This window comes from Macaca thibetana, chromosome 11 (assembly GCF_024542745.1).
Source record: "Macaca thibetana thibetana isolate TM-01 chromosome 11, ASM2454274v1, whole genome shotgun sequence".
Taxonomy (NCBI): domain Eukaryota; kingdom Metazoa; phylum Chordata; class Mammalia; order Primates; family Cercopithecidae; genus Macaca; species Macaca thibetana.
The window spans coordinates 104,806,846-104,832,970 of NC_065588.1; the positions used below are offsets into that span (position 1 = coordinate 104,806,846).

The 26,125-nt window shown below is 41.8% G+C and overlaps 3 protein-coding genes across 6 annotated transcripts in view; all 3 read right to left on the reverse strand.

The window, feature by feature from the left end:
• SART3 (spliceosome associated factor 3, U4/U6 recycling protein) overlaps positions 1-26,125 on the reverse strand; it is a 382,087-nt gene that overhangs the window by 169,909 nt on the left and 186,053 nt on the right. The gene's annotated exons all lie outside the window — the stretch shown is intronic.
• The window catches only part of SELPLG (selectin P ligand), a 304,877-nt gene that overhangs the window by 64,934 nt on the left and 213,818 nt on the right, over positions 1-26,125 (reverse strand). The window lies entirely within an intron of this gene.
• CORO1C (coronin 1C) overlaps positions 1-26,125 on the reverse strand; it is an 88,625-nt gene that overhangs the window by 40,969 nt on the left and 21,531 nt on the right. For 2 of the 3 annotated variants that reach the window (XM_050749788.1, XM_050749787.1), the window contains exon 2: positions 16,844-17,043. In XM_050749788.1, the coding sequence (XP_050605745.1) occupies positions 16,844-17,038 (195 nt within the window). In that variant the 5' untranslated portion in view covers positions 17,039-17,043. Of the gene's footprint in view, positions 1-16,843; positions 17,044-18,514; positions 18,530-26,125 lie in introns of those variants that run through there. The other variant, XM_050749789.1, reaches the window with a different exon arrangement.

Below are 26,125 nucleotides of genomic sequence, written 5' to 3' on the forward strand. Positions count from 1 at the left end.
TGGAAGTACTAGTACTAGTTGTTCTTAATTACATACTAAGAAGCTTCTTACTAAATGGCTTCTTTTTTGAAGTTAAAATTAAATAACCCTGGCTAAAAGTTAATAGCTATTCACCAGTATTCTTCAGTCAAGATATTTGACAATAATAATAAGCATTACTGCCATTTCCAGCTCCGCCCCAATAAATCTACAGCCTGAAAGTACTAGGGCTCAACATTTTTCTCTGGAACCTGAATGTCACTGAAAGAGCAACTGCCACCTATTTCATCCTTTCTATCAAAACAAATAACAATGGCTAACACTTTTTAAGTACTTAAATTACATGCTAGGAACTGTCTCAAGACCTTGATAACTTTGTCCCCTCATGACAACCTTTAAGATGTGGGAACTTTATTACCTTTCTTTCTTTTTTTTTTTTTGAGACGGAGTCTCGCTCTGTGGCCCAGGCGCAGCAGCGTGATCTCAGCTCACTGCAAGCTCCGCCTCCCGGGTTTCCGCCATTCTCCTGCCTCGGCCTCCCGAGTAGCTGGGACTACAGGCACCCACCACCTCGCCCGGCTAGTTTTTTTGTATTTTTTAGTTTACTTTCTAAATAAAGAAACTGAGGCACAGAGAAAGTCAAGAAGCAAAGATCTAAAATATCACTGACCAGCCATACTAGATTTGATAGGGAAAAGAAAATTTCCACTATGTCATGGGTTGTAAAAAAAGGCACACAAGTAATGTTTAAAATTATTGGCAACTGGCCATCAGAAAGAGAGTTAATAAAAAATGATATTCTACAAGCAGCTGCTTCCTCTGGTTGTGATGTCACCATAAATCCTTAAAACAGAGGAAGTAGTATTCCACTGTAGCACAAGAGAAAAGCAATTGACTAAATATCTGTAAATATGTGAAGAGAGTATGAGGGTAGATGGCATTTTAAAGGTACACTGATTATTTGGCATGCTGGATGTTCACAAACACACAGTCAAGTATCAGCTATCCTGCTTTCAAGGGCTTATACCTCCAAATATCTTCTTACTCATAATCAGATCAAAACAAAAGCACAACAACATATTTCACCAAATCAGTATATGTTATTAAAAATGCAAAGCTGGCCACTTACAAACTGCTGAGGGCTCCAGTTCATGGAGATTAAAGGAAACCATACTAATAATGGACTTATATGGTAAAGACGAGGAAACATCATTCTGAAGACATTTTGCACTAGAACACCATTCTCATTCGTCCGCACGACACTCATTTATCATGTAGTGAATAAACCAAAGAATCCATGTATAATTAGCTAGATTGAGAGGGGCCATTCAGAAAGACATCCACCACATGTCATGGTGACAGCACAGCTTACCTGAACCTCTAAGCAGCAAATTTAAATGAATGCAGAGGCTGAAAGGAAGATGTACAAGAATTAAAGCCAGCTCTTAGATATCTTTTCAAACTAAAAAATGACTTATTTAAGAACCTCCCACCAATCTTCCAAGGCTTAGAGACAGAAAAACTTCACTTTACTAACATATCAGTCCACTATTTCATTAGGCATAAATCACCTCTGTTGCTTAATCTAGAATATTACTACTTTTCTGGCATGGAATTGAAGTAGTTTAGCTGAAAATGTAATAGCCATTTAGACTCTTTGCTTTAAATAAATATTGATTCACTGATTACTTACTAGTCTCAATCACATGCCATAGGATAGCTTTTATTGTATCTCTCTAGCTAAAACTCCAAATGATTGGGATTACTAGCATGTCAACCCAACAAGTGGCAAAAATGGCCAGCACCAAGTTTCCCAAAGGCTCTGGCCCAGAGCCAGTTCATAAACTCGTGGGACATTGGTGAAATAGGTCAGGACACTGGCGTGCAGACATTATTATCTGATCCAGTACAGCCTGCCCAGAGCCAAGCAACATGAGCTGAAAGGAAAATTCAGCTTCCAAAGCGTGTATACAGCTGGCACAAGGGAGAGGTGTAATGGCACAATTTCCACGTGGCTGGCCAGAGCTGAGGGTGATGTCTTTCAGCTTGTTCCAGCCAGCAACCTTCACCATGGCAGAAACTGTCCCAGATACAAGCACTATCATTTGCTTTGGGGAAAACACTTAAAAATCTTGAAGTAGCTAAAACACAGCCGACTTCCTGGAGACTGATACTTCAACTAAACCCACAGAGTTAGGCAACATTTCCTCCAATGGGCATTTTGCGGGGACAAGGGGAATGAAAATCAAAATGTAAGCATCAGTAAAAATATAACTTTATCAAATTGCTCTAAAAAGGAAAGTTCATAACTTAAATAACTTAGCAAAAAACATTCCTCTTTAGGCACACTAAATTCAACATAAACCTTAAGAAGTATTTCTGGCCGGGCGCGGTGGCTCAAGCCTGTAATCCCAGCACTTTGGGAGGCCGAGACGGGCGGATCACGAGGTCAGGAGATCGAGACCATCCTGGCTAACACGGTGAAACCCCGTCTCTACTAAAAAATACGAAAAACTAGCCGGGCGAGGTGGCGGCGCCTGTACTCCCAGCTACTCGGGAGGCTGAGGCAGGAGAATGGCGTGAACCCGGGAGGCGGGGCTTGCAGTGAGCTGAGATCCGGCCACTGCACTCCAGCCTGGGCGACAGAGCCAGACTCCGTCTCAAAAAAAAAAAAAAAAAAAAAAAAAAAAGAAATATTTCTATCAGCCTGTGCAACATGGCAAACCCTGTCCCTACAAAGAAATACAAAAATTAGCCAGATGTAGTGGCATGTACCTGTAGTCCCAGCTACTCGGGAGGCTGAGGTGGGAGGATCACCTGAGCCCAGGAGGTCAAGGCTGCAGTGAATTATGATCGCGCCACTGCACTCCACCTTGGGTGACAGAGTAAGACCCTGTTTCAAAAAAAATAATAACGCCAAGCACAGTGGCTCACGCCTCTAATCTCGGCACTTTGGGAGGCTGAGGCAGGTGGATCACTTGAGGTCAGGAGTTCAAGACCAGCCTGGCCAACATGATGAAACTCCATCTTTACCGAAATTACAAAAATTAGCTGCGCGTGATGGTGTGTGCCTATAGTCCCAGCTACTCAGGAGGCTGAGGCACGAGAATCGCTTGAACCTGGGAGGCAGAGGTGGCAGTGAGCCAAGACTGCGCCACTGTACTCCAGCCTGGGTGACAGTGAGACTCTGTCTCAATAATAATAATAATAATTATTATTATTATTATTTAATTAAAATTTTAAAAAAGAAAAAAGAAGAAATGATATTTCTTAGTTGTAAGCGCATTTCCTATCAATTTTACTGGAAAATCACAACAGCTTCCACTTATTAACAATGTATCCCCCACTTTTTTTTTTTTTTTGAGATGGAGTCTCCCTCTGTCATGCAGGCTGAAGTGCAGCGATGCAATCTCAGCTCACTGCAACCTCCGCCTCCCAGGTACAAGCAATTCTCCTGCCTCTGCCTTCTGAGTAGCTGGGATTACAGGCACACGCCACCAAGCCCAGGTAATTTTTGTATTTTTTTCACCATGTTGGCCGGGTTGGTCTCAAACTCCTGACCTCAGGTGATCCACCCACCTCGACCTCCCAAAGTGCGGAGATTACAGGCGTGAGCCACCATGCCCAGCCCAGTATATCTTATTTATCAATCTCACATCTCCTTCTAAAAAGGAATCCACATTTAAGAAGTACACTCATCCTACATATTGAGGGCAGTATTGAGTGCAGTAAAAAACTGTTAATGTACACAAACATGTACAGAAAATTCTGACAGATGCGTCTCAATAAAGTTCTGTGCTGGGGTGTGTTTTTAAAGCAGCTAGTGGTGTATTACACATGTACAGCAGTCATGTTCACCTTCCCAAACTCTCAAAATTCAACATTGAGAATTTTGCTTCCAATATGTCCTACATATTATAAAAGATCATTCAGAATGACTGTTTCTTCATGTAAGAATGATTCCTCACATAATTGTTTCTGACCCACACATTGGTTTGCGGTTGAAGACACTACCAATTGGTGTTAAAATGGATCAATCTAAGCTGGGTGCGGTGGTTCACACCTGTAATCCCAGCACTTTGGGAGGCCGAAGCAGGTGGATCACCTGAGGTTGGGAGTTCGAGACCAGCCTGGCCAACATGGTGAAACTTCATCTCTACTAAAAATACAGGATAGGCACGGTGGCTCACACCTATAATCCCAGCATTTTGGGAAGCTAAGGCAAGTGGATCACCTGAGGTCAAGAGTTTGAGACCAGCCTGGCCAACATGGTGAGATCCTGTCTCTACTAAAAATACAAAAATTAGCCAGGTGTGGTGGCACATGCCTGTAATCCCAGCTACTCGGGAGGGCTGAGGCAGGAGAATCACTTGAACCCAGAAGACGGAGGTTGCAGTGAGCCGAGATTGTACCGCTACACTCCAGCCTGGGCGACAGATTGAGACTCTGTCTCAGAAAAAAAAAAAATTAGCTGGGCACAGTGGTGGGCACCTGTAATCCCAGCTACCTGGGAGGCTGAGGTGGGACAATTACTTGAACCCGGGAGGCAGAGTTTGCAGTGAGCTGAGTTCGCACCACTGCACTCCAGCCTGGGCGACAGAGCAAGAATCCGTCCCTGAAAAAACAAAAAAGATGGATCAATCTGCTAATCACTGGTTCCTGCAAGAAAGGAAATGTAATATTTTGTTAAAGTCACACAATGCTTTACCCAGCAGGCTTACTCTCTCTCATAACTAATGTATGTTTTCACAAAGTAATAAATTCCCTTGGGGATAAAAAGTGACACACATTCACTCAAGTGATAAGTCAAATCAAATATTCCCCTTTAAGAAGCTCAAGGTATCCCACATACAATTTCTTTCAAGTTTGCATTCTGGAGTGCGTCGTATAAACCCAAACCTTCCTAGGGTGCTGCATTCATACTGCTTTCTACACGGTTTCCCTTATCTAATCCAACTCAGGCAGCTGTCTCACTTCCAGTACTTTTCCAGCTCCTGATCCTCTATCCCTATTATCCAGACTGGTTACAATACCTGAAGATATAAGGGCCTAAGAGCCCCCACCCTATCCTGCGGAAGGCAAGCAAAGATATTATACATGACCTGACTCAAGGAACAGTTAAACGTTTCCACATTGTTCAAACCCCTACCTGATATTCATCTAAGTTTTCATTTTAGGAAAAAATGAGTACCAAAATCACTTTATGTGCCCAAATTTCAATCATAACTTATTTTAGGCTTTGGGTGATACATACTGAGAATTCTTCAACTCAGCAAGAAGAATGTTAAGTCACACATGTGCTCAGAAGTAGAGGAAAAGTTTTCAGCCCAAGCATAAGGACTCCATTCACACTGTGCAGAGTTCAAAGGAGTCAAAAGGATATCTATTGAAGTGGGTTTTCCATTTTTTTCAACTTCCTTTTTCTTATGACAGTATTATTTATGTGGATACATGTTTTGTTGGAATCTCTTAAGCCCCTGCTGCTCCACGGGGAGGAGCTAGAGCGACTGTGGTCATGGGACAAGGGGACAGCCACATAGAAATAAAACAGAGACTCAGCAGCAGACCAAAAAGATGGGCGCACACAATATATGACTTATGCACAGGCTGGTGCCTGAGAGTGACAGCTCATGGCCCAGGAATAAAACATTCTGAGGCGGCTTTACTTTAAGGGAACCAGAAACACCAACCCTGAGGTAAAAGGAGGTGCTCTGGAATAAACCCTTCAGATTGAGTTACCCTGTAAGGTAAGGTAAGCTAGAAACAAAAGCTGCTGGGGAAAGGGAGTATAGGCCTGTAGAGACTTCACCTGCCTGTGAGTGAAAAACAGCAGTCTTTTTGGACAGAAGTGAAAATGCCAAACAAATAATTTTAGCATTGCAGATCCTCTCTAAAAACTAGGTTTAACACTGAATAGACCATATTTTAAAATCAATTAAGAACCTGAGGGAAGTTATTGTAAAACTACAAACATTTTATTATCAGAAAGCAAAAACACAGAAAAGTTAACATTTCCTTACTCCACCTTGCCCAAATATGCGATAGCAACCAGAGTAGCTGTATTTCCTAACTTCCTGACTTAAAGAATTTATAAAGTGAAAACCTAATACTTTCTGCTCATTATTGCACACAAGTAATTCCATATGATACTTCTGGGCTAAGAACAAATAAAAACTTGGAACCCAAGATGAGGCAGAATCTAGTTAAAGTAAAATTGAGCTGGAAAGCAAAAGTTGAAAAGCAAAAGAACTATAGATGTAAATGCAATATGGGAAATTAAAGCATTCAATATCAAATTAGAAAATAGAGAAACTGGTTGTCTAAGCCCTCATAGTAAGCAAATGACACTGGAGACTGATCTACTGAAACGCTCTGTGAATGCTGAAGAGCTCCAGGGCTAACCCTTCCCGTTGCAGCTCTGCACTGGTTTAATCCACAGGCCTCTGAATGAAAATCCACCCTCCTTGGAGATGAAAAATATATAAATATTACAACCTTTTTTGGGGGGTGGGAGGCTAATGCCTTGGGCTCCATGATTCAGTCAGTTCACAAAAGCAAGAGGACTAGGACTGTAGTATAGACTCAATTCAGCCAGCCAGAAATGAAACCCAAGTCACTGTTCCTCCAAGAAAGCAGACATGTTTTCCATCACACGCCCTCTCAGCTCAGCCTTCCCTGGACTCAACTCAGGTCCCATCCCTAACTGGCAAAGGTACTCAACTTAGCAGGAGCAGATGATTTGCTACATGTGGTTGTAAGGGGGCTTCTAGGCAAAACCATGACTGCAGAAATGTGTTCATGACACCTTCAGTTTATTTCAGAGTAATGTGTATTCAGATACCTTTCTTTACCAGAGAGATAGCAGCTTTCCCAGACTGGGGTTACCATGTTTACACAGTGAGGGCTTCGGCTGGCAGCAATTGCCGGCCTGCTTAGCACAGACAGGCGCACTCCACAAACCCAGGAAAGAGTTAAACGTTCTTTGCACTTGACTCAGTGGCTTCTCTTCACCACACACTCTCAGATCCCACCATTCTCTGAGCCACCCGTGCAGCCAATCAAAGCAAAGGAAGGAAATTATCCTGGCCGGCTGACAGCCACAGTGCTCTGATGGCCATATATGGTAAAAACCACTGTCAGAGCCCTGTCAGGCCTGCGGGCCGGCTGCTGTGGACATATCAGTGAACTGCAGCAGCAGGAGAAGCTGGCCAAAGAAACGCACAAAGGCTGCCTGCTCATCTCCAGGGGAGGGGGTGGGGTGGAAACCATCATCTGCCAGGGCACACACTTACAGTGAGTCACAGCCACTCACTGTCATCAAAAATAGCCCCGGGGTACATTGGGAAGTTCCTTCTGCCAGGACTTTGTGCTCCATTGTTAACTGGGAGTGAGCAGGGTGCCCACCCCACCCCTCTCAGCAAGACTGTGGAAAACACAGTCACAAGGAGAAAATGAAAAGGCCCTTCTGTGGCACTTCATGTGGTAATGAGGCCAGGCCGCGCTCGTGTGGCTGGCAGCTCGTGACATAATTTGGAAGTCATTGTTCTGCACCTGGTGCCCTCCCCCTGCATCCTCCATCCCTCCCAGTCCTGTCCCCCAGCTTTTCACAGCCCATACACTTGGCAGTTGAAGGTGCTCCAGGCATCAGACAGAATCTATTTCAGGAGGCAGTGAATGGGCATCCCATGACATGACAGGACACTGGCCGGCTCCGAACAAAATCCTCTGCCCCTAACACCAAAGCTACCAAGTGCCAAACATCCACATCTGTACAAAGGGCTACCGGCACTGCCACTGTTGTCTAAAACAGAGTACCGCAATGTGTAGAAATGGAAATTGCCTGTCAGCAATGCACAGTAAGGCGGACATGCAGCCAATGCAAATCCAGCAGGTGCTGGCAGAGACTGCGGATCACACAGAAAAGCACCGTCAGGAGACTGCCATTCCCTCTCAAGTAGCCCATGAAAGAAGGCACTTATCAGCATGGCGCCTGGCACTTAAAGGAAGCCCGCAACAAATGTGAACTGCTGCAATTTCATCACTGCCACTGTGTCCTCACAAGGCATGGTATAGACCAAGTATTTTCCAAACCTAAGACAATTCTCTGAACTGACAGAATGAAAGACCTGACAAGTTACTGTTTTTGTTATTAAACTCTCTAATCCCAGAGAAAGAATGCAAAGGATTCAGTGTCCATTAGACTACAGGTTTTTTTTGTTTTTTTTTTTTTTGAGACAGAGTCTTGCTCTATCGCCCAGGCTAGAGTGCAATGGCATGATCTCGACTCACTGCAACCTCTGTGTCCTATGTTCAAGCCATTCTCCTGTCTCAGCCTCCCGAGTAGCTGCGATAACAGGCATGTGCCACCATGCCCAGTTAATTTTTGTATTTTTAGTAGAGACGGGGTTTCACCATGTTGGCCAGGCTGGTCTCGAACTCCTGACCTCAGGTGATCCACCTGCCTCGGTCTCACAAAGTGCTGGGATTACAGGAGTAAGCCACCGTGCCCGGCTAGATCACAGATTCTATACCAAAAAAAAAAAAAAAAAATTGTTCACACTCAGAAAAAAAATTAAGAAAAATATACATGTACAAATCAAATAAGGATACAGCAACCTAAGTTCTAATCCACAAACAACCTCACGGTCTTAGACAACCACTCAATCTGAGTTCCAATTTCTACAACTGTAGAACAGAGGAATGATCCCACCCTACCAAGTGAAAAAATGGAGACACTGTTCATGAAGAGGACAATCCACGTACAATCTGCTGACATTCTGCAGTCTCATTTCTATGAAGGTGACAGAAGCCACTGCTTTTTCCTAAAGATGATATAAAGGAAAGATGCCACGCTGATCTAGTTATAACAAAGATCCTAAAATATAAAACAGTGCTTATTCTAATTATTTTCCCCATAACAAGCAAGGAAAATACCAATTTTGCCAAATTCACACTGAAAGTGAAAGGGTCACGAAACGTAGGATTTTTCTACTGAAAAGCTATCCTTCAGCTTCTTTTGACTCATAATGTTAGTTCACACTATGCATAAATGATTTGCTTCCCTTCCAATCAAATATTCTATTTCTGCAATACTATAAAAATCCACCTAAACTAGAGATCCTGGAGTCTGAAGGAGGAATGTGCTGACCACCTACTTCTTTGCCCTCCTGGGGACAGAGCCCCTCTACTAACTTAACAGTTTAAAAGCTGGGTTGGTTCCTCTTCTGTTTCATCTTTAGCTCCTACACAGAGAAAAAAAACAAAACAAAACCTGAATTCAAACTGAACCTTCTCTGTGATATCTTCCTTACCTCCTAAGCCTAGGGTGAAACTGATCTCTCACACTCCAGTGCTAAAGCACTTCAGGCACAAAGCAGCCCCCTGGAGAGATCAAGCACAGTTATTGAAGCTTCTTAAAAGCCTGGCTGGACGTGGTGGCTCATGCCTGTAATCCCACTTTTGGAGGGCAAGGCAAGAGGATCACTTGAGATCAGGAGTTCGAGACCAGCCTGGCCAACACAGTGAAACTCTGTCTCTACTAAAAATATAAAAATTAGCCAGGCGTGATGGTACGCACCCATAGTCCCAGCTACTCATGAGGCTAAGGCAGGAGAACTGCTTGAACCTGGGAGGTGGAGGTTGCAGTGAGTAGAGATCGCACCACTGCACTCCAGCCTGGGAAACAGAGCAAGACTCTGTCTCAATTAAAAAAAAAAAAAAAAAAGCAAAAACCCACCACAGGTCCCTGCACATGCAGGCACTAAGGAATGAGTATGTGAATGAATGAATGTGATTTTTCTAAAGTATTGTGTTAAGTTTCACAAACATTTAAGCAATAGTTAGCTCTTTATATGTGCTCTGGTAATATTACTGATAATATTTTTCAAAATCTCAATATGTAATAAGTTCATTGTAAAAAAAATATTTTTAAGTGCAGGTAATTATAAAGAAGAAAATAAAACATCACTTTTAGTCCCATCCATGTTAACACTGCACATTCTTTCCTGAAAACTAATAACACAATTGAAGTTAAGTATGAGATAATGACTATGATCTTATAACACATTTTTTAAGGTTATATGAAGGTATCATGGAATACAGGATAACAAAATCTTGCCACATAACATAACTTTCTCTTGCTATTGCAAGGAATCCCTCAATTATTCACTTAGGACTTAAGAATGTTTATATCTATATAGATATTATATTTCTATGTAGATTTTTGTTTTAAAGGCTAGGTGGAAATACAGTGTTCAAAACTACCAAAAAGCCTTTTAGGTCATTGTGAATTACTCATATATGAATTGTGTGAACTAACATTATGAGTCAAGTAATACAGTCTAAGAATATATGTATTAGTTATCAAATGCTGATTAACAAGTTATCCTAAAATTCAGCTGATTAAGACAATAAACATTTATTACAGAGTTGCTGAGGATCAGGAATTCAAAAACAGCTTATGTGGGTGGCTCTGGCCCCGGGTTTTTCATGAGATAGTGTCAACCAGGGCTGCAGTCACCTGATGGCTTGACTAGGGCTGCAGGATCTACTTTCAAGATGGCTCATCGCTTGGTTGGTTAAGTTGGTGCTGGCAGTCGTCAGGAGGTCCTATGGACCTTGCCACAGAGCTGCTGGAGTATCCTCACAACATGGCAGCTCCAAAAGAGACAAAGCAGAAGCCAGTGAGCTTTTATGACCTAGTCTCAGAATTCACACTCCATCAATTCCATCATACCCTGTGGTTACACAGGCCAGCTCTATTCAATGTGGGAGGCCACCTACCACAATATAGTAAGGCAAGTTTTTGGAGAGCCTGCACAAAAGCCTACCATATACATAGCCACCTAGTTTGCATCCTCTATCCAAGTGAGTACAGAGATCAAGAGCAAATAATTCTAACCACTCCCTCCATCTGTTAAGTGAATAATAATTTTAATAATGTGATAACACAGCCTGTGGTACCAGTGGTATGAAGAAGCAACTAAGATAACCCAATGGATGAGTTCCTCTGTTTCAGTAAATAATCAAAGGCAACATCTGAGCTGGATACTGAACAGTAAGAAGAGACCACCAAGTAGCATTGTTAGTGGAATACTGACTGAAATGAATCAAGATCTCTTCCTCAACAAACATGACAGAAACATTCTAAAGCAGCCCTCATCAACCTAGGTTCTATAAGACATTAAAGTCCTAATGCCCTAATATATGCTATTATAGGCAATGAGCTCTTTTCCATCCTATGCATCTAGAAGACTGGCTATGTATCATCCTTGGGAGAACTAAAAAAAACAGTCATTCGAATGATTTTCTGTAGAGCTAAATTCTTTCATAAAACCCTAGATGAAAAACTGCAACATGAGTTGAAAAACGGTTCACAGACATAAATAAAGCAAGATCCCAAATATTCCCATACACAGTTCCTAAAATAAATGGGAGAAACACAGTTGTGTATAAGAAAGTACCACACAGCAGGCCGGGCGCGGTGGCTCAAGCCTGTAATCCCAGCACTTTGGGAGGCTGAGACGGGCGGATCACGAGGTCAGGAGATCAAGACCATCCTGGCTAACACGGTGAAACCCCGTCTCTACTAAAAAAAAAATACAAAAAACTAGCCGGGCAAGGTGGCGGGCGCCTGTAGTCCCAGCTACTCGGGAGGCTGAGGCAGGAGAATGGCGTAAACCCGGGAGGCGGAGCTTGCAGTGAGCTGAGATCCGGCCACTATGCTCCAGCATGGGGGACAGAGCGAGACTCCATCTCAAAAAAAAAAAAAAAAAAAAAAAAAGAAAGTACCACACAGCTACAACAAAGGAGCTCATGGGAGAGAGGAAGAGATCATGATCCAAAAAACTAAGAGACCTGGCCATACCCATCCTATCCTGGCCAGAGCAGTGCTCTTGTCCCAGGCAGTTACTGTGAGGGTGAAATCAGCTATCACTCTGATTCACCAAAGTTGCTTCACAGTACTTCACAATACTCAAGGAAGGAAGGGAGAAAGAAAGCAATTTGGGAAGACAGGAGCCATCTAGTTTGCATCCTCCACCCAAGAGAATGTCAAGAGATCTAGAGCATATAATTCGTACTGATTCCTCCCACTCTTACTTGTTTAAGGCAGGATTTACAGGCTTGTTGTGATATGAAGTGTGTGTGTGTGTGTGTTGGGGGGAGGCGAGGGGTTGTATGTGTGTCTATCCAGAAACACTGGTGTGTATGAGCCTCCACGGTTCACAATAGGGAGGGAATGCCTCAGTTCTATCTACATCACGAGTGTGGCTGCTCCACAAAGGAAAGGCTTATTCATGCCAACGTGGTAGATTACACAGAGGGCTGAAAACCTGTGTGCTCTTGAGACAAGGCAGCTTGTGCAGTTGTGGCAAGAAAAAAAAGTATCCCTCATAGCCAAAACCACAAAGCCAACTTCTGTTCAGCAAGACTGCTATTATTCATCCTCTGAAGGACTAAAGAATAAGTAAATGCACTAAGCCACACCTTGAAAAGTCACGGCAGAGTGGCAAGCCACAGCTTGATGGAAGCATTACAAAAGAGAGCGAGAATCACGTGTGCTAATCTAAATCACCCCACCTCAGGACTGAGGACTTTCCATATTCCTCCAGCAGCAACCGCTTCAAAAATCCCACTTTCCCTAATAAAACCTTCCTAACAAAAAACCTGATAAACCATACGCTTAAAATAAGCATACATTCATTCTTAAGCATGCTGCTTGCTGCATGTGTGTGTGTGTGTCTTTGTATATGCATGGGCTTTGATGTATTTACCCCTATTACTCTTTTCACTTTAGATGTTAAGTCCTAGAAGACAGAGACCATATCTAACTTATTTTACATTCTCCCAGAATCTAACCACAAGCCTCATGAGGTTGTAATAATAAGCCTTATTTACTGCTGACACTAAATAGCTTTCAAAAGAAATTCATGGAAAACCATGTTTTCAAATGGGAGCCTTTCTGAAAGGGTCATAATCCACCTTAATTCCAACATGTACATATTCAATATTATCATGTACAGAGTCCCAAATGCATCACCAAAGCTAACTTGCCTGTCTATAACCAGAAACAAAAAAGGGAAAACATTCTCAGAAGCCCATGAGGTAACTATTAAAAGCCATACCCACCTCTTAAGGTTCATGTTTAAAATTATCCCAGGCTGCTATCAACATGTATTGGAGCCTAACACACATCTAAACATCATTGCTATCTTCATATTATAACCGGGAATTTAGTTTTTCTTTGCCTTTAAACCAAAGCGACACCTCATGATAGAACTATTTCATAGTTGCCAAGACACTAAAGTTATAGGAGTCTCTTTTCCAGGGTAAAGAGCCCTAGTATTACAAAACCCTGTACTGAAAAGGGATTAATGGGTTCACCGTGTAGTTGGAGTCCCCATCATATTTCTTCTTCGAGGCTGTACTTTTAACGAGGAGACAAACACCTCAGTGCCAGCAATCTGCTAGGACGCTTTCTTAGACATAAGTGCTCCTGAAGGGCACAGGTACTGGCACACAGCATGTACTCAGCTTATAGACAATCAAACCAACTAATCACATATGAAGACTCACTCATATTATATAAACAATCAAATATCAGCTGTAAAATGTATAACCATTATTCAAATATTCATGACTATACCAAAACTATAAGGTAGATATCAAGAAGGCAGTCAGCCCCATAGAGAAATGTAGGTTTTCTGATAACATGGAAGATGGTTCTATTTTCTACCAGCTACTGATGCCTGGTAACCAGCCAGCATCTCAGGTAGGAATAGCAACTCAGAAGAAAAGAAAGGCAAGTGTCACCTGACGCTCCAGGGCTCATGTGCCAAGCCTTGCCACAGCAGATCCTTCTGAGAATTACCCAGGCACACAACTGTCATAAGGGACCACAGGACCACTCCTCTTTGCTGGGCTCAGCTTTGCCTTAGTGAAAAAGCAGTCAGGAGTAAAAAGGCATCTACTTTCCAAAGTTATACACTGAATTAGGGGGACAAAAATGGAACAAATGTGTTTGCTGAATTTTGAGTACACATCAGCTGCATTGGAAATCACTTCATAGCTGAGAACCATGGGAGGTGAGAAGCATTTCTGACATCATCTAGAATTACCAAGGCAGAAAATAACTTTTTTTTTTGAGATGGAGTCTCGCTCTGTTGTCCAGGCTGGAGTTCAGTGGCATGATTTCAGCCCACTACAAGCTCTGCTTCCTGGGTTCACGCCATTCTCCTGCCTCAGCCTCGCGAGTAGCTGGGACTACAGGCGCCTGCCACGACACCTGGCTAATTTTTTTTGTATTTTTAGTAGAGATGAGGTTTGACCATGTTGCCCAGGCTGGTCTCGAACTCCTGACCTCAGGTGATCCACCCGCCTCGGCCTCTCAAAGTGCTGGGATTACAGGTGTGAGCCACTGCGTCCGGCCAGAAAGTAACTTTTATACACAGCTGCTTATGTTATAGAGAGAGAAAAACGGAGGAGCGGAAGGATAAGGAGACACATCCACGTCCCACTACAAGTCAGTGACTGAGCCAGGACTGAACTCCACAGCTCATCAATTCCCAGATTTGTGATCTTTCCTCTATGCCACACTGCCGCTAAGAGCTAAACACACACACTATAATACACAAAAATCTCACACAGTACATGTGAACCTATCAATTACAGAAACCCAAGTATTGATCTTATTTCCAATAGTTGTCACAGGGCTTAGTTTATACCAATGTCACGTCCTCTAAAACAAACTAATATTTAAGGAGCAAAGCTACACAGACAGTATTAAAGCCTGGGAAAGACCCTTGAGGCTCCTCTAAAAAGCAAAACCTCATCTAAACATGACAATTTATAAAGCAACTTATTCTATCCTAGTTCCCGCAATGCTGGTTAAAGAACGAAATACAAGGACATATTCATTAAGTGTAGGTCATTGAATGCAAGGGAAAACCAAATCATAAGATCAGTTAGCTGGGGCACTGCATACAGGTCTCCCTCAAATGGGTAAGTGAAACTCAGTTTCTCATGGTTTGTAAAAGCAAAGACACAGAACCTTTGTGGATGTGAAAGTTGAAATGAGATGTCTGAATTCAGAGGAAGATTAGCCATTCATTATGTCTATTTTGTGCTTCTTAATTGGCTTGTTCCATTTCTTTGAAGGAAAAAAAAATGTCTTACATTTATCCCTCAGTCTATAAAAGGGGAAATAAAAAACTCGTAACTCCAAAACAGATCATTGTGCTCCAGTGTCTGACCTTAGCTGACAAGCTATGGCTATCTTCTCAGTTGGCTGCCATAAAGCCTACCAGTAAAATGTCAGATTTCCAAATGTCCCTTGCTCTTGGGGAAGGAATAAGCTAAAACAATGTGGAGACCAAATCCAACTGGCCTTGAGTTCAAATCCCCACTCCAAAACCAGATTAAGAACAGTTATAACAGTGTCGTATACTTATTTGCCACTGAACAACAATTTTTTGAACAGAAATAAAAGTATCCAAAGAGAAAATAAATTTTCAACTTAATGAAAAGATTCATCTTCGCCAATAAGAAGGTACATTTGAAAACACATATCAAATTTGTTCCCCAAAGGCACCCATCTCCCTTCTTTGGTTAGGAGATGGTTCTACTGTGTTAGCTATCTGGCCACTGAAGTAAAAATTAGATGTTATAATAAAACAAGTTAGTCACCAGCATCTCTGAAACAAAAGTCCAAGAGAATTGGACATTTTCCCAATGAGAGTTTTCCCAAGGAAAAAACATCAACACACAATGGGAAACAACCCTTTGACAGAAATTCACTTTATTGTAACCACTCTCAGAATCACACGGTCCATTGTGATGAGATGCACCCTGAATATAAGGGGCTCAGACACAGCAGGGATCCACTTCCCCTGCTGTTTTCAGCAGAGTGGAAACAGCTGTCATACGACTCAACATCTGCATCCTCACCAGCACCAAGTCCTTATCATTGGAGCTCAGGACTCACCAAACTCACTTTCCTCCTAAAAGCTAACCAGAAAACAACTGTTTCTAGGCCCTCTTCACAGCTTTTTTTCTTCATTATTTGCAATTCTGGGATTTGCTGATAAAGTAACTACAGATTTTGATCTGCCGTATTCATGATTGGTCAGCAAGTGCACAAAATTCCTATCTAATCTCCCACCTGGGAGCAGGCTTTCTGGGAGGATAAAGGAAGGAGGAGGGCTTGGAACCCCACTGAAGTTGAAGAACACATAGAACCATTCTCAGTAAAGATCCGTTATCTCTCCCACTTGTTAACACTGTTTAAATCCTATGCTGAAACTCATTATTGTCCAGAATTGAAATCTGTATTGAGGACATTTTCTTGAGTTCTTGTTCCATTTCCTACTCAAAAAAAAAAAAAAAAAAAAAAAAAGAAAGAAAGAAAGAAAAAAGAAAAGAAAAAGGGCTCATCCTTATGACTTCACAAAAAAGAGAATATTATCTTACAAATTTCTGCCCATTTGAAAATGTAACTGTTTTTAAAACTTTACTTTGGAGTAAAAGCCTGTTTTTAAAATTGCACTCTAAAAGAAAAATTTTTGTGAAAAGCAGATGATTAAGAATGCAATCTTAAAATTCCTATGCCTGCCCATGCTCACAACATCATTATAATAATGTTTTCATCCACAGAGGGCATCCCCAGAACAGAGGTCACTACTCTATTTAATGATCCTCTGTTAGAGGAAAACTGATGTGGTTAGTAAGGCATGTGGAACTTAACCTCAATTACATCAAAGTCTAATGGTTTCACAAATACAATTCTTAGTGAACTGTCAATCTATTAAGGAAAAAATATGGAGACTATCAGAGGGTGTCTACCAGAATGGAAGATCAAATTACCTACCTTGTGCAGAGGGAGGACAAGGAACGCTCCTCCCCCACTTGCCTCTATGATTATGGCAACAAATCTGGGATTGACAGCACAAAAGGAACTATCCCAGGTCACACGAGAAACCCGGATGTCATCATAGCACTGGTCATTTTTCACCGCTTGCCCAAATACATGCCGAAACTTGCTCTGTCGTACCACTCGCCTCATTGTGTCTGCAAAGGAAGAGTGAGAATTATGTTAGAATTGTGCACCAAACTGAAAAGCTTTACTTTTACAAATGAAATGTTCCAAGTAGGAAAAACAGAATGGTATGGCATTTTGTCTGCTCTCCTAAAAAGTAGCCAAATTGCAATCCAAATTTCTTTTAGCAGCGCATATCCGGAGACAACTGCAAAATGCGTCAGGGAAAGAATTACAAAGAAATGAAAAATTCCTAATTCAAGATCCAGAAACAGCTCATCAGTTTTAATTTCAATGGAAAGATTAAGGGAAAGAATTAAAGAAAATTAGCCTTTCAGGGTTGGGTGGGAGCTGACAAATAACGCACTTCAACCCTTCCCCTTTTATAGATAAGAAAACTCCAAAGTGAAATTCGCTGGTAGAGGTGAGGCTGAAGAAAGCCGAAAAACAAGTTATAATTTTGTGGCTTTGTCCTCAGCCTGCCAGGGTAATTTTTCAGATTGTAAACATTTTCCCTACACATCAACACTCTGCTGTCTGAGAATTATATCTATTCCCCAGAGTGTTTCAACAAGAATAACTATGGGAGGAATTCAAAGACACAGCCATCACCCTTGACTTCAAAAGCCTTCTAATCTCCTTTTAACATAGACGTAATAATCAGAGAAACTCACTACACCAAACCGCCTAGTGCTAAGTGGTACACAGTGAGAAACAGGAAAAGTCAGCCTAAAGCAGCCTAACGGGTAAGAGCCAGGTCTGGGAAAAGCAGAGCAAAAGTATTTAAATGGAAAGCAATGTGATCAAAGTGATGTTTAGGGTGACAGCAAATGTGGCAGAAGCACACTGGACGGCTTAGACAGGAACAAGCTCAAAGCCAGGTACTGGGCTAGGAAGCTATTTGACAGTAAACCAGACTTGAGGAAGGCCTGAAGTGATACAGTAGTAACAGTTGGGACCGAGGAAAGGAAAAATGCAGGGGCTATTGTGGAGGGGAAACAAAACCAGGCTGGGTTTTCACTGAGCTGATCATCCACCACAGCCACTTCCCTAGTAAACCAGGGCTCTGAAGGGGAGGGGAGGTGACACAGAGCTAGGTTCCTAGGCTGCCTTATGTGTCATTTCAGACTCCAAATTCCACTAAATTGTCTGATAGACACTGACAGCTTTGTGCTTTAGGATCACCAGGCCCTCCCTGATTAAGATTTCCTAGACTGCACCCAATGTAATTTTCCTATGTGCTACTGCAGGACATTGTGTTCATGTTGGTTAGATAGAAGGATCCTGGATAAAAATCTAAGTGGAAATGGAACATGCTTCAACATCGACAACTCAGCAGAAAATCAGATCCTCATATACAGAGTAGAGCTAACACCTGTCCATTCATGCCAGACGGGACACATGGTGGGCTGTTGCTAATTCTTTTCCTCTAATTCCCTTCCTCACGGCCCTGAGCCCACTGCTAAATGAAGAGACGAATTTATTTTTGCCAGAGTCTCTTACCCTTCCAAGGCATGTGTGAAAGTGGCCTCTCTCCAATGCTGGGGGCATGTAGCTGGGCTGAAGTAACAGACCCTTGGCAGGCAATTGAGCATCCACGTTCCTCAGCCCAGCTGTTATTGCCTGACTTTCCCAGTTGACTACCAGGGCCATATATTTTGAGTCTTTGGTAGAGGAGATGGCAAATGATATGTGGCCAGGGTCCTTCATTTTGGAATCAGTTTGAATACTTCTTAAGCGTGAGATAAGACAGCTTCCGTGAGGTGGTGAAAAGCAAAAGGAAAGCACATCTATACAAAAGCCAACATACAGCCAACTGGTCTCGGGATCCACTTCCCCACACAACCATCTGCAACCATCTGTACAAGTTATAGAAGCTGCAATCCCCACAAGCATCTTCAAGCAAGTGTTTCAAAAGTTAATGTAGAAGAAAAAGGATTGCACCATGCCAGAATTAACATCCTTCATAAATAAAACGTTCTTACAAATTCATACAATTAAAACCCAACAGAAAATTAGGCAAAGGATATGAAGAAGTAATTTACAAAAGAAACACAAACAGCACTTATCTCCTTCCTAAAATCCTAATAAAATGAAAGCAGGGAAAAACTTGAAAGGACAAGAGGACTGGAAAAGAACTTACAAGAGAGCAAATGTGACAACAAACTTTTGAAGATGGAAAGCTGTCATGCACATGTAACTGACAGAAGTGTGAGTGTCCTCTATTCAGCTGAGTCTCAGGAGGAGCTCACAAAAAGGACATCAAGGCCCACTGTGAATCCCCAGAACACTCTAAGGAGAAATTGTGTCTCCAAAGACAGGGATGTGGGAGAGGGGCTGCAGAGAAAATGACTGAAAGCCTGAATTAGGAGCAGCTGGACACCCAGATCCGCTCCATTCAGGGCTGCACAACCAGGGAATTGGCCTGCCCTCTCCCCAGCAGAAGCCAGGATAGGCCTGACTGTAGGCCCTGGACTGGATGACACCTAGCACAGGTGTGAACAGGTGCCTCACTGACAGCCTGGTTCTATACAGTGGGGCCCCCAACCCCTTGTCGCTCCTGGCTCCCAAGATATCACCTGCCCCACCCAACAACAGATCAGACATCACTGCCCTCAGTGAGGTCCACCATTCAATGTGCCCCTCCACCCACACAGGCATAAGGTCAGCTTTTAGAACCTCACTTTTAAATGTGAATGGATATTTGAGGAAGGCCTCTTACTTGAAAAAGAGACAATTTTTCCTCTTCACTCAAATAGGCCTGATACCCTCTAACCTCACAAAAATATAAACATTAATATAAATATTTAAAATGCTTTGTCTTCACTGAAAGATACTATACAAATCTTCTGGCTGACATACATACTAAACTACCTTAAAAAGTGATTTCCACCAGGCGCAGTGGCTCACACCTGTAATCTCAACACTTTGGGAAGCTGAGACGGGCTGATCAGGAGATCAAGACCATCGTGGCCAACATGGTGAAACCCCATCTCTACTAAAAATACAAAAATTAGCTGGGCGTGGCAGCAGGCGCCTGTAATCCCAGCTACTCAGGAGGCTGAGGGAGGAGAATTGCCTGAACCTGGTAGGCGGAGGCTATAGTGAGCCGAGATGGTGCCACTGCACTCCAGCCTGGGCGACACAGAAAGATTCCAACTCAAAAAAAAAAAAAAAGTTATGTCCATATTATGCAAACTTATTTTCATCCTAAATACATGTGGACAGAATGATATAAAAGTTCTTTTGCTACAATCACAGAGTAGAATGTTAGCTATAGAGCAGAGAGAGTAGGAAAAGTCAGTGCTTCCACAGTGCTGTGCTAAGTCAGGCATCTCTAAGCGGAGCTTGAAGGGCAGCGTGAGCCCATTCACTTCCAAGGTCAAATCTGATCTGGGCTCAGCTGTGTACATGTGGCATAGCCGCTTTTCTTGCACAGAATGTCTCAGGCCCTCCAGGCACACAATAGAGAATAGCAATTAAGAGAGCAAACTCCAGAGTCAGACAGCCTTGTAAGTAAGAAGCACAGCTGTATTATTTACTTCCTGGCCATGGTACAGTACAGCAAGTCACTAAATCTCCATTAAGTGTTAATTCCTCTAACCAAAAATGGGTATAATGCATATAAAGTTGAAGTGATCATTATATGATCAATTGGTGATGGGATGGTGGCAGGAGATTCTTATGCTATAATAGTACCTTGTACGGTTAAATACACAAAATTAATCACTCAATAAATACTAGCTACTACTGTCATCCTAGTAACTGACATAAGATAATCTGGATTCAAATCCGAGCTCTGCAACATATTAGCAAATTACTTAACCTCTCTGAGCCTCAGTTTCCCATCCACAAAATGAAGGGAATGATACCTATAATAAGAATGCAGGCCAGGCATGGTGGCTCCCAGCACTTTGGGAGGCTGAGGAAGGCAGATCACTTGAGGTCAGGAGTTCGAGATCAGGCTGGGCAACATGGTGAAACCCAGTCTCTACTAAAAATACAAAACTTAGCCAGGAGTCCCAGCTACTAGGGAGGCTGAGGCATGAGAATTGCTTGAACCTGGGAGGCGGAGGTTGCAGTGAGCCGAGATCACGCCACTGCACTCCAGCCTGGGCGACAGAGCAAAACCTTGTCTCAAAAAAAAAAAAAAAAAAAAAAAAAAAAAGAATATAAACCAACCACAGACAAAGAAAGCCCAGACCCAGATGACTTCACTGCTAAAGTCTATGAAACATTTAAAAAATACCAATTACTCACAAATTTTTTCCAAAGATAGAGAAGGGAACACTTCCAAACTAATTGTATGAGGCCAGTATTATCCTGTTACCAAAACCAAACAAAGACATCTCAAGAAAATTACAGACCATATCTCTTATGAATACAGATGGAAAAAATCCTCAACAATACCAGCAAACCAAATCAAGCAACGTAGAAAAAGAATTAGAATTATACACCACAATCAAGTGGGATTTATCCTAGAAATGCAAGGTTGGGTCAACATCTGAAAATCGATTAATGTAACACATTATAGCAATAGAAGAAAAAAAATCACACAATTATCTCAGACACAGAAAAAGCATTTGAGGCTGGGCACAGAGGCTTATGCCTGTAATCCCAACACTTTGGGAGGCTGAGGCAGGGGGATCACTTGAGGTCAGGAGTTCAAGACCAGCTTGCTCAACATGGTGAAACCCTGTCTCTACTAAAAATATAGAAATTAGCCAGGTATGGTGGTGAGCACCTGTAATCCCAGCTACTCAGGAGGCAGAGGCAGGAGAATTGCTTGAACCCGGGAAATAGAGGTTGCAGTAAGCTGAGACAGTGCCACTGCACTCCAGCCTGGGCAACAGAGTGAGACTCTGAATCAAAAAAAAAAAAAAAAAAAAGCATTTGACAAAATTAAATACCCTTTCATGACAAACAAGAAACTAGGAATAGAAGGGAATTTCCTCAACCTGATAATGAGCATCCATGAAAATACCACAGCTAACTCAATATTCAATGGCAAAAGATGCCTTCTCCCTGAGATCAAGAATAAGACAAGCTTGACCACCCTTGCCACTTCTATTCAGGATTGTAGTACAGGTTCTAGCCAAGGCAATCAGGCAAGAAAGAGGAGTAAGAGACATTCAGATTGGAAAGAAGTAAAACTATTTCTGTGTGCAGAAGACATGATCTTATATACAGAAAATCCTAAGGAATCCACTAAAATAACCAGTAAGTTCAGTAAGGTTGCAGGATACAAGATTAATATACAAAAATCAACCTTTTTTTTTTTTTTTTTTTTTTTTTTGAGACGGAGTCTTGCTCTGTCACCCAGGCTGGAGCGCAGTGGTGCAATCTCGGCTCACTGCAACCTCCGCCTCCAGAGTTCAAGCGATTCTCCTGTCTCAGCCTCCCAAGTAGCTGGGACTACACCACACCCGACTAATTTTTGTATTTTTCATAGAGATGGGGTTTCACTATGTTGGTCAGGCTAATCTCGAACTCCTGACCACAGGTGATCTTCCTGTCTTGGCCTCGCAAAGTGCTGGGATTACAGGCATGAGCTACCATGCCTAGTTGTATTTTTACAAACCCAGAAGAAACAATCCAAAAATGAAATTAAGAAAACAATTCCACTCACAATAGATTAGAAATAAAATACTTAGAAATAAACTTAATCAAGGAGGTGAAAGACTCGTACTCTGAAAACTCAAAACACTGTTGAAAGAAATTAAAGACACAACTGAATGAAAAGAAATTCCAAGTTCAAAAATCAGAAGACTTAGCGTTGAGATGGCAAGATTCCCCAAACTAAGATATAGATTTAATGCAATCCCTATCAGACTCCCAGATGAATTATTTGTAGAAATGAATGAAGGTATTGCAAGGGATCCAAAAATACCCAAATGACCCTGGAGGGAAAAAAGAGAACAAGTTAGGAAGACTCCTATTTCCTGATTTCAAAACTTACCTCACTACAAAGCAACAGTAATCAAGACAGTGTGGTACTGGAATAAGGATAGACATTTATATCAATGGAAAATAATTAAAGTCCAGAAGTAAACTCATACATCTTTGGTCAACTGATTTTCAACAAGAGTGCCAAGACAATTCAATGAAAAAACTCTTCTCAACAGATGGTACTGGAACAATACGTAAAATAGCTAACTCAAAATAGATCAAATACCTAGATATAAGAGCTAAAACTATAAAACTCTGAGAAGAAAACACAGGAGTAAATCTTCATAGCCTTGGATTGGGCAAAGGATTCTAAGATATGACACCAAAAGCACAAGCAACAAAAGAAAAATTAGAAAACCTGATTCCATCAAAATTTATAACTTTTGTGCCTCAAAGGACACTATCAAGAAATTGAAGACAACTCATAGAATGGGAGAAAACTTTTGCAAACCTTATATCTGATAAGGCACTTGTACCTAGAATATATAAAGAACTCCTACAATTCAATAATAAAAACACAGTCCAATTTAAAAATGAATCAAAGGACTTGAAGACATTTTCCAAAAAAGATATACAAATGTCCAATACACATGAAAAGTTGCTGGACATCATTAATCAATGGAGAAGTGAAAATCAAAACCACAATGAGAGACTATTCCATACCCACTAGGATGGTTAAAATAAAAAATTCTGAGAATAACAAGGGTTGATGAGAATGTAGACAAATCAGAATCCTCATACACTCCTAGTGGAAATGTAAAATGTTGCAGCTGATGTGGGAAAGTCTGGCAGTTCCTCAAACAATTAAACAAAGAAATACCATAAGACCCAGCAATCCACTCGTAGGCATACACTCATAAGAACTGAAAACAGGTAGTCAAACAAATACTTGTACATGAGTCTTCATAGCAGCATTATTTACAATAGCCAAAGGGTAGAAGCAACCCAAATATAGACTATCCATTGTATCCAATGGATAAACAAAATGTGATATTACCTGTACAACAGAATATTATTCAGCAATAAAAAGGAATGAAGTACTAATACATGCTACAACTTGGATGAATCTTAAAAACATTATAAATGAACGAAACCAGTCATAAAAATCTACATACTAATTTATATGAAAGTCCAGAATAGGCAAATCTAGAGAGACAGAAAGTAGATTCATGGTTGCTTAGAGCTGTGTAGGAGGGAAACAGGGTAATACAAAGGGATAGATAACTCTAAGAGTATAACATTTCTTCTTCTTTAAAAAAAAAAAAAAGTATTTATTTATTTATTTATTTATTTATTTTATTTTATTTTTTTGAGACGGAGTCTTGCTCTGTTGCTCAGGCTGGAGTGCAATGACTCAAACTCAGCTCACTGCAACCTCCGCCTCCCAGGTTCAAGCAATTCTCCTGCCTCAGCCTTCGGAATAGCTGGGATTACAGGCGCCCGCCACCACACCCAGCTAATTTTTGTATTTTTAGTAGAGATGGGGTTTCACCATGTTGGCCAGGCTGGTCTCCAACTCCTGACCTCAGGTGATCCGCCCACCTCGGCCTCCCAAAGTGCTGGGATTACAGGCGTGAGCCACCGCGCCCAGTCTATTTTGGTTTTAGAGACAGAGTCTCACTCTACACTCTGTGTAGTGGTTCGATCATAGCTTATCGCAGCCTGAAACTCCTGAGCTCAAGCAGTCCTCCCACCTCAGCCTCCCAAGTAGCTGGGACCACAAGCGTATGCCACCACACCAGGCTAATTTTTTTTTTGGTAGAGATGGGGGTCTCACCATGTTGCCCAGGCTGGTCTCTAACTAATTTTTTGGCTTTAAGGAATATTTCCATCTCAGCCTTCCAAATTGCTTGGATTACAGGCATGAGCCACCATGCCTGGTATGTTTCTTCTGAGGTAACGAAAATGTTCTATTTAAAAAAAAAAAAAAATGAACCCCTCTCTGACAGGACATTTAAAATCATACCTAGTATTTCCTTGGAATTTGTGCTTATTGTGTCAGTCCAGGATTTCTTCATTTACTTTTTTTTTTTTTTTTTTGAGAATTAGCTCCCTTTATAAAATGCTTTAGTTTTAGGGGGACATTTTAGTCATCTAATTTATGATTTGATCAGTTTGGGACAAGATAGCTGATAACAGAACTCCTAAGTTTGATGATATGCCATCTTAATTTGGAAGTTTACAACTGAACATTTTCTTATTTTCTTTTGAGGTAATGAAAATGTTCTAAATTGACTGTGTTGATGGTTGCAGATTATTTGATTATATATATATACTATAAAACCAGCCTCCCAAAGTGCTGGGAATACAGGTGTGAACCACCGCACCTCTCACCTTTTAGATATTATCCGCGGAGTGTGTGGGTGTATGTTTCTAGTGTTTTATGCATGCTCTTTCAGGTTGTTCCTTTTGTTTTTGTTTGAGACTGAGTCTCGCTCTGTTGCCAGGCTGGAGGAGTGCAATGGCGCGATCTTGGCTCACTGCAACATCTGCCTCCCGGGTTCAAGCGATTCTCCTGCCTCAGCCTCCCGAGTAGCTGGGACTACAGGTGCACGCCACTACACCCTGCTAATTTTTGTATTTTTAGTAGAAACGGGTTTTCACCATGTTGGCCAAGATGGTCTCGATCTCTTGACCTCGTGATCCGCCCGCCTCGGCCTCCCAAAGTGCTGGGATTACAGGTGTGAGCCACAGCGCCCAGCCTAAAATTTGTCTTACATGTTGGGTGAACATTTTAACCAAGAACAAGTAAAAATAAGGTCTACCTCTATGGTTTAAAGGCTTTGTCACAGAAAATTTGTACTCTTGCAATAATCATCTTATTAGTCAGCTGATAATCCTCAACCTCTAGGAGAGTGTAAAGGCATGCTCCTTATAATACTACCATGTGAAGTTAAATGTAGAAAATTTATATGCCAGGCACGGTGGTTCATAGTTGTACTCCCAGCATTCTGTGAGGACGAGGCAGGAGGATCACTTGAGCCAAGGAGTTTAAGATCAGCCCAGGCAACATAGTAAGACCCCATCTCTATAAAAAATAAAAAAAATTAGCTGGCTGTGATGTTGTAGTACACCCCCGTGGTCCCAATTGCTCGGAGAGCTGACGTGGAGGATTGCTTGAGCCCAGGAAATCAAGGCTGCAGTGGGCCATGATCATGCCACTGC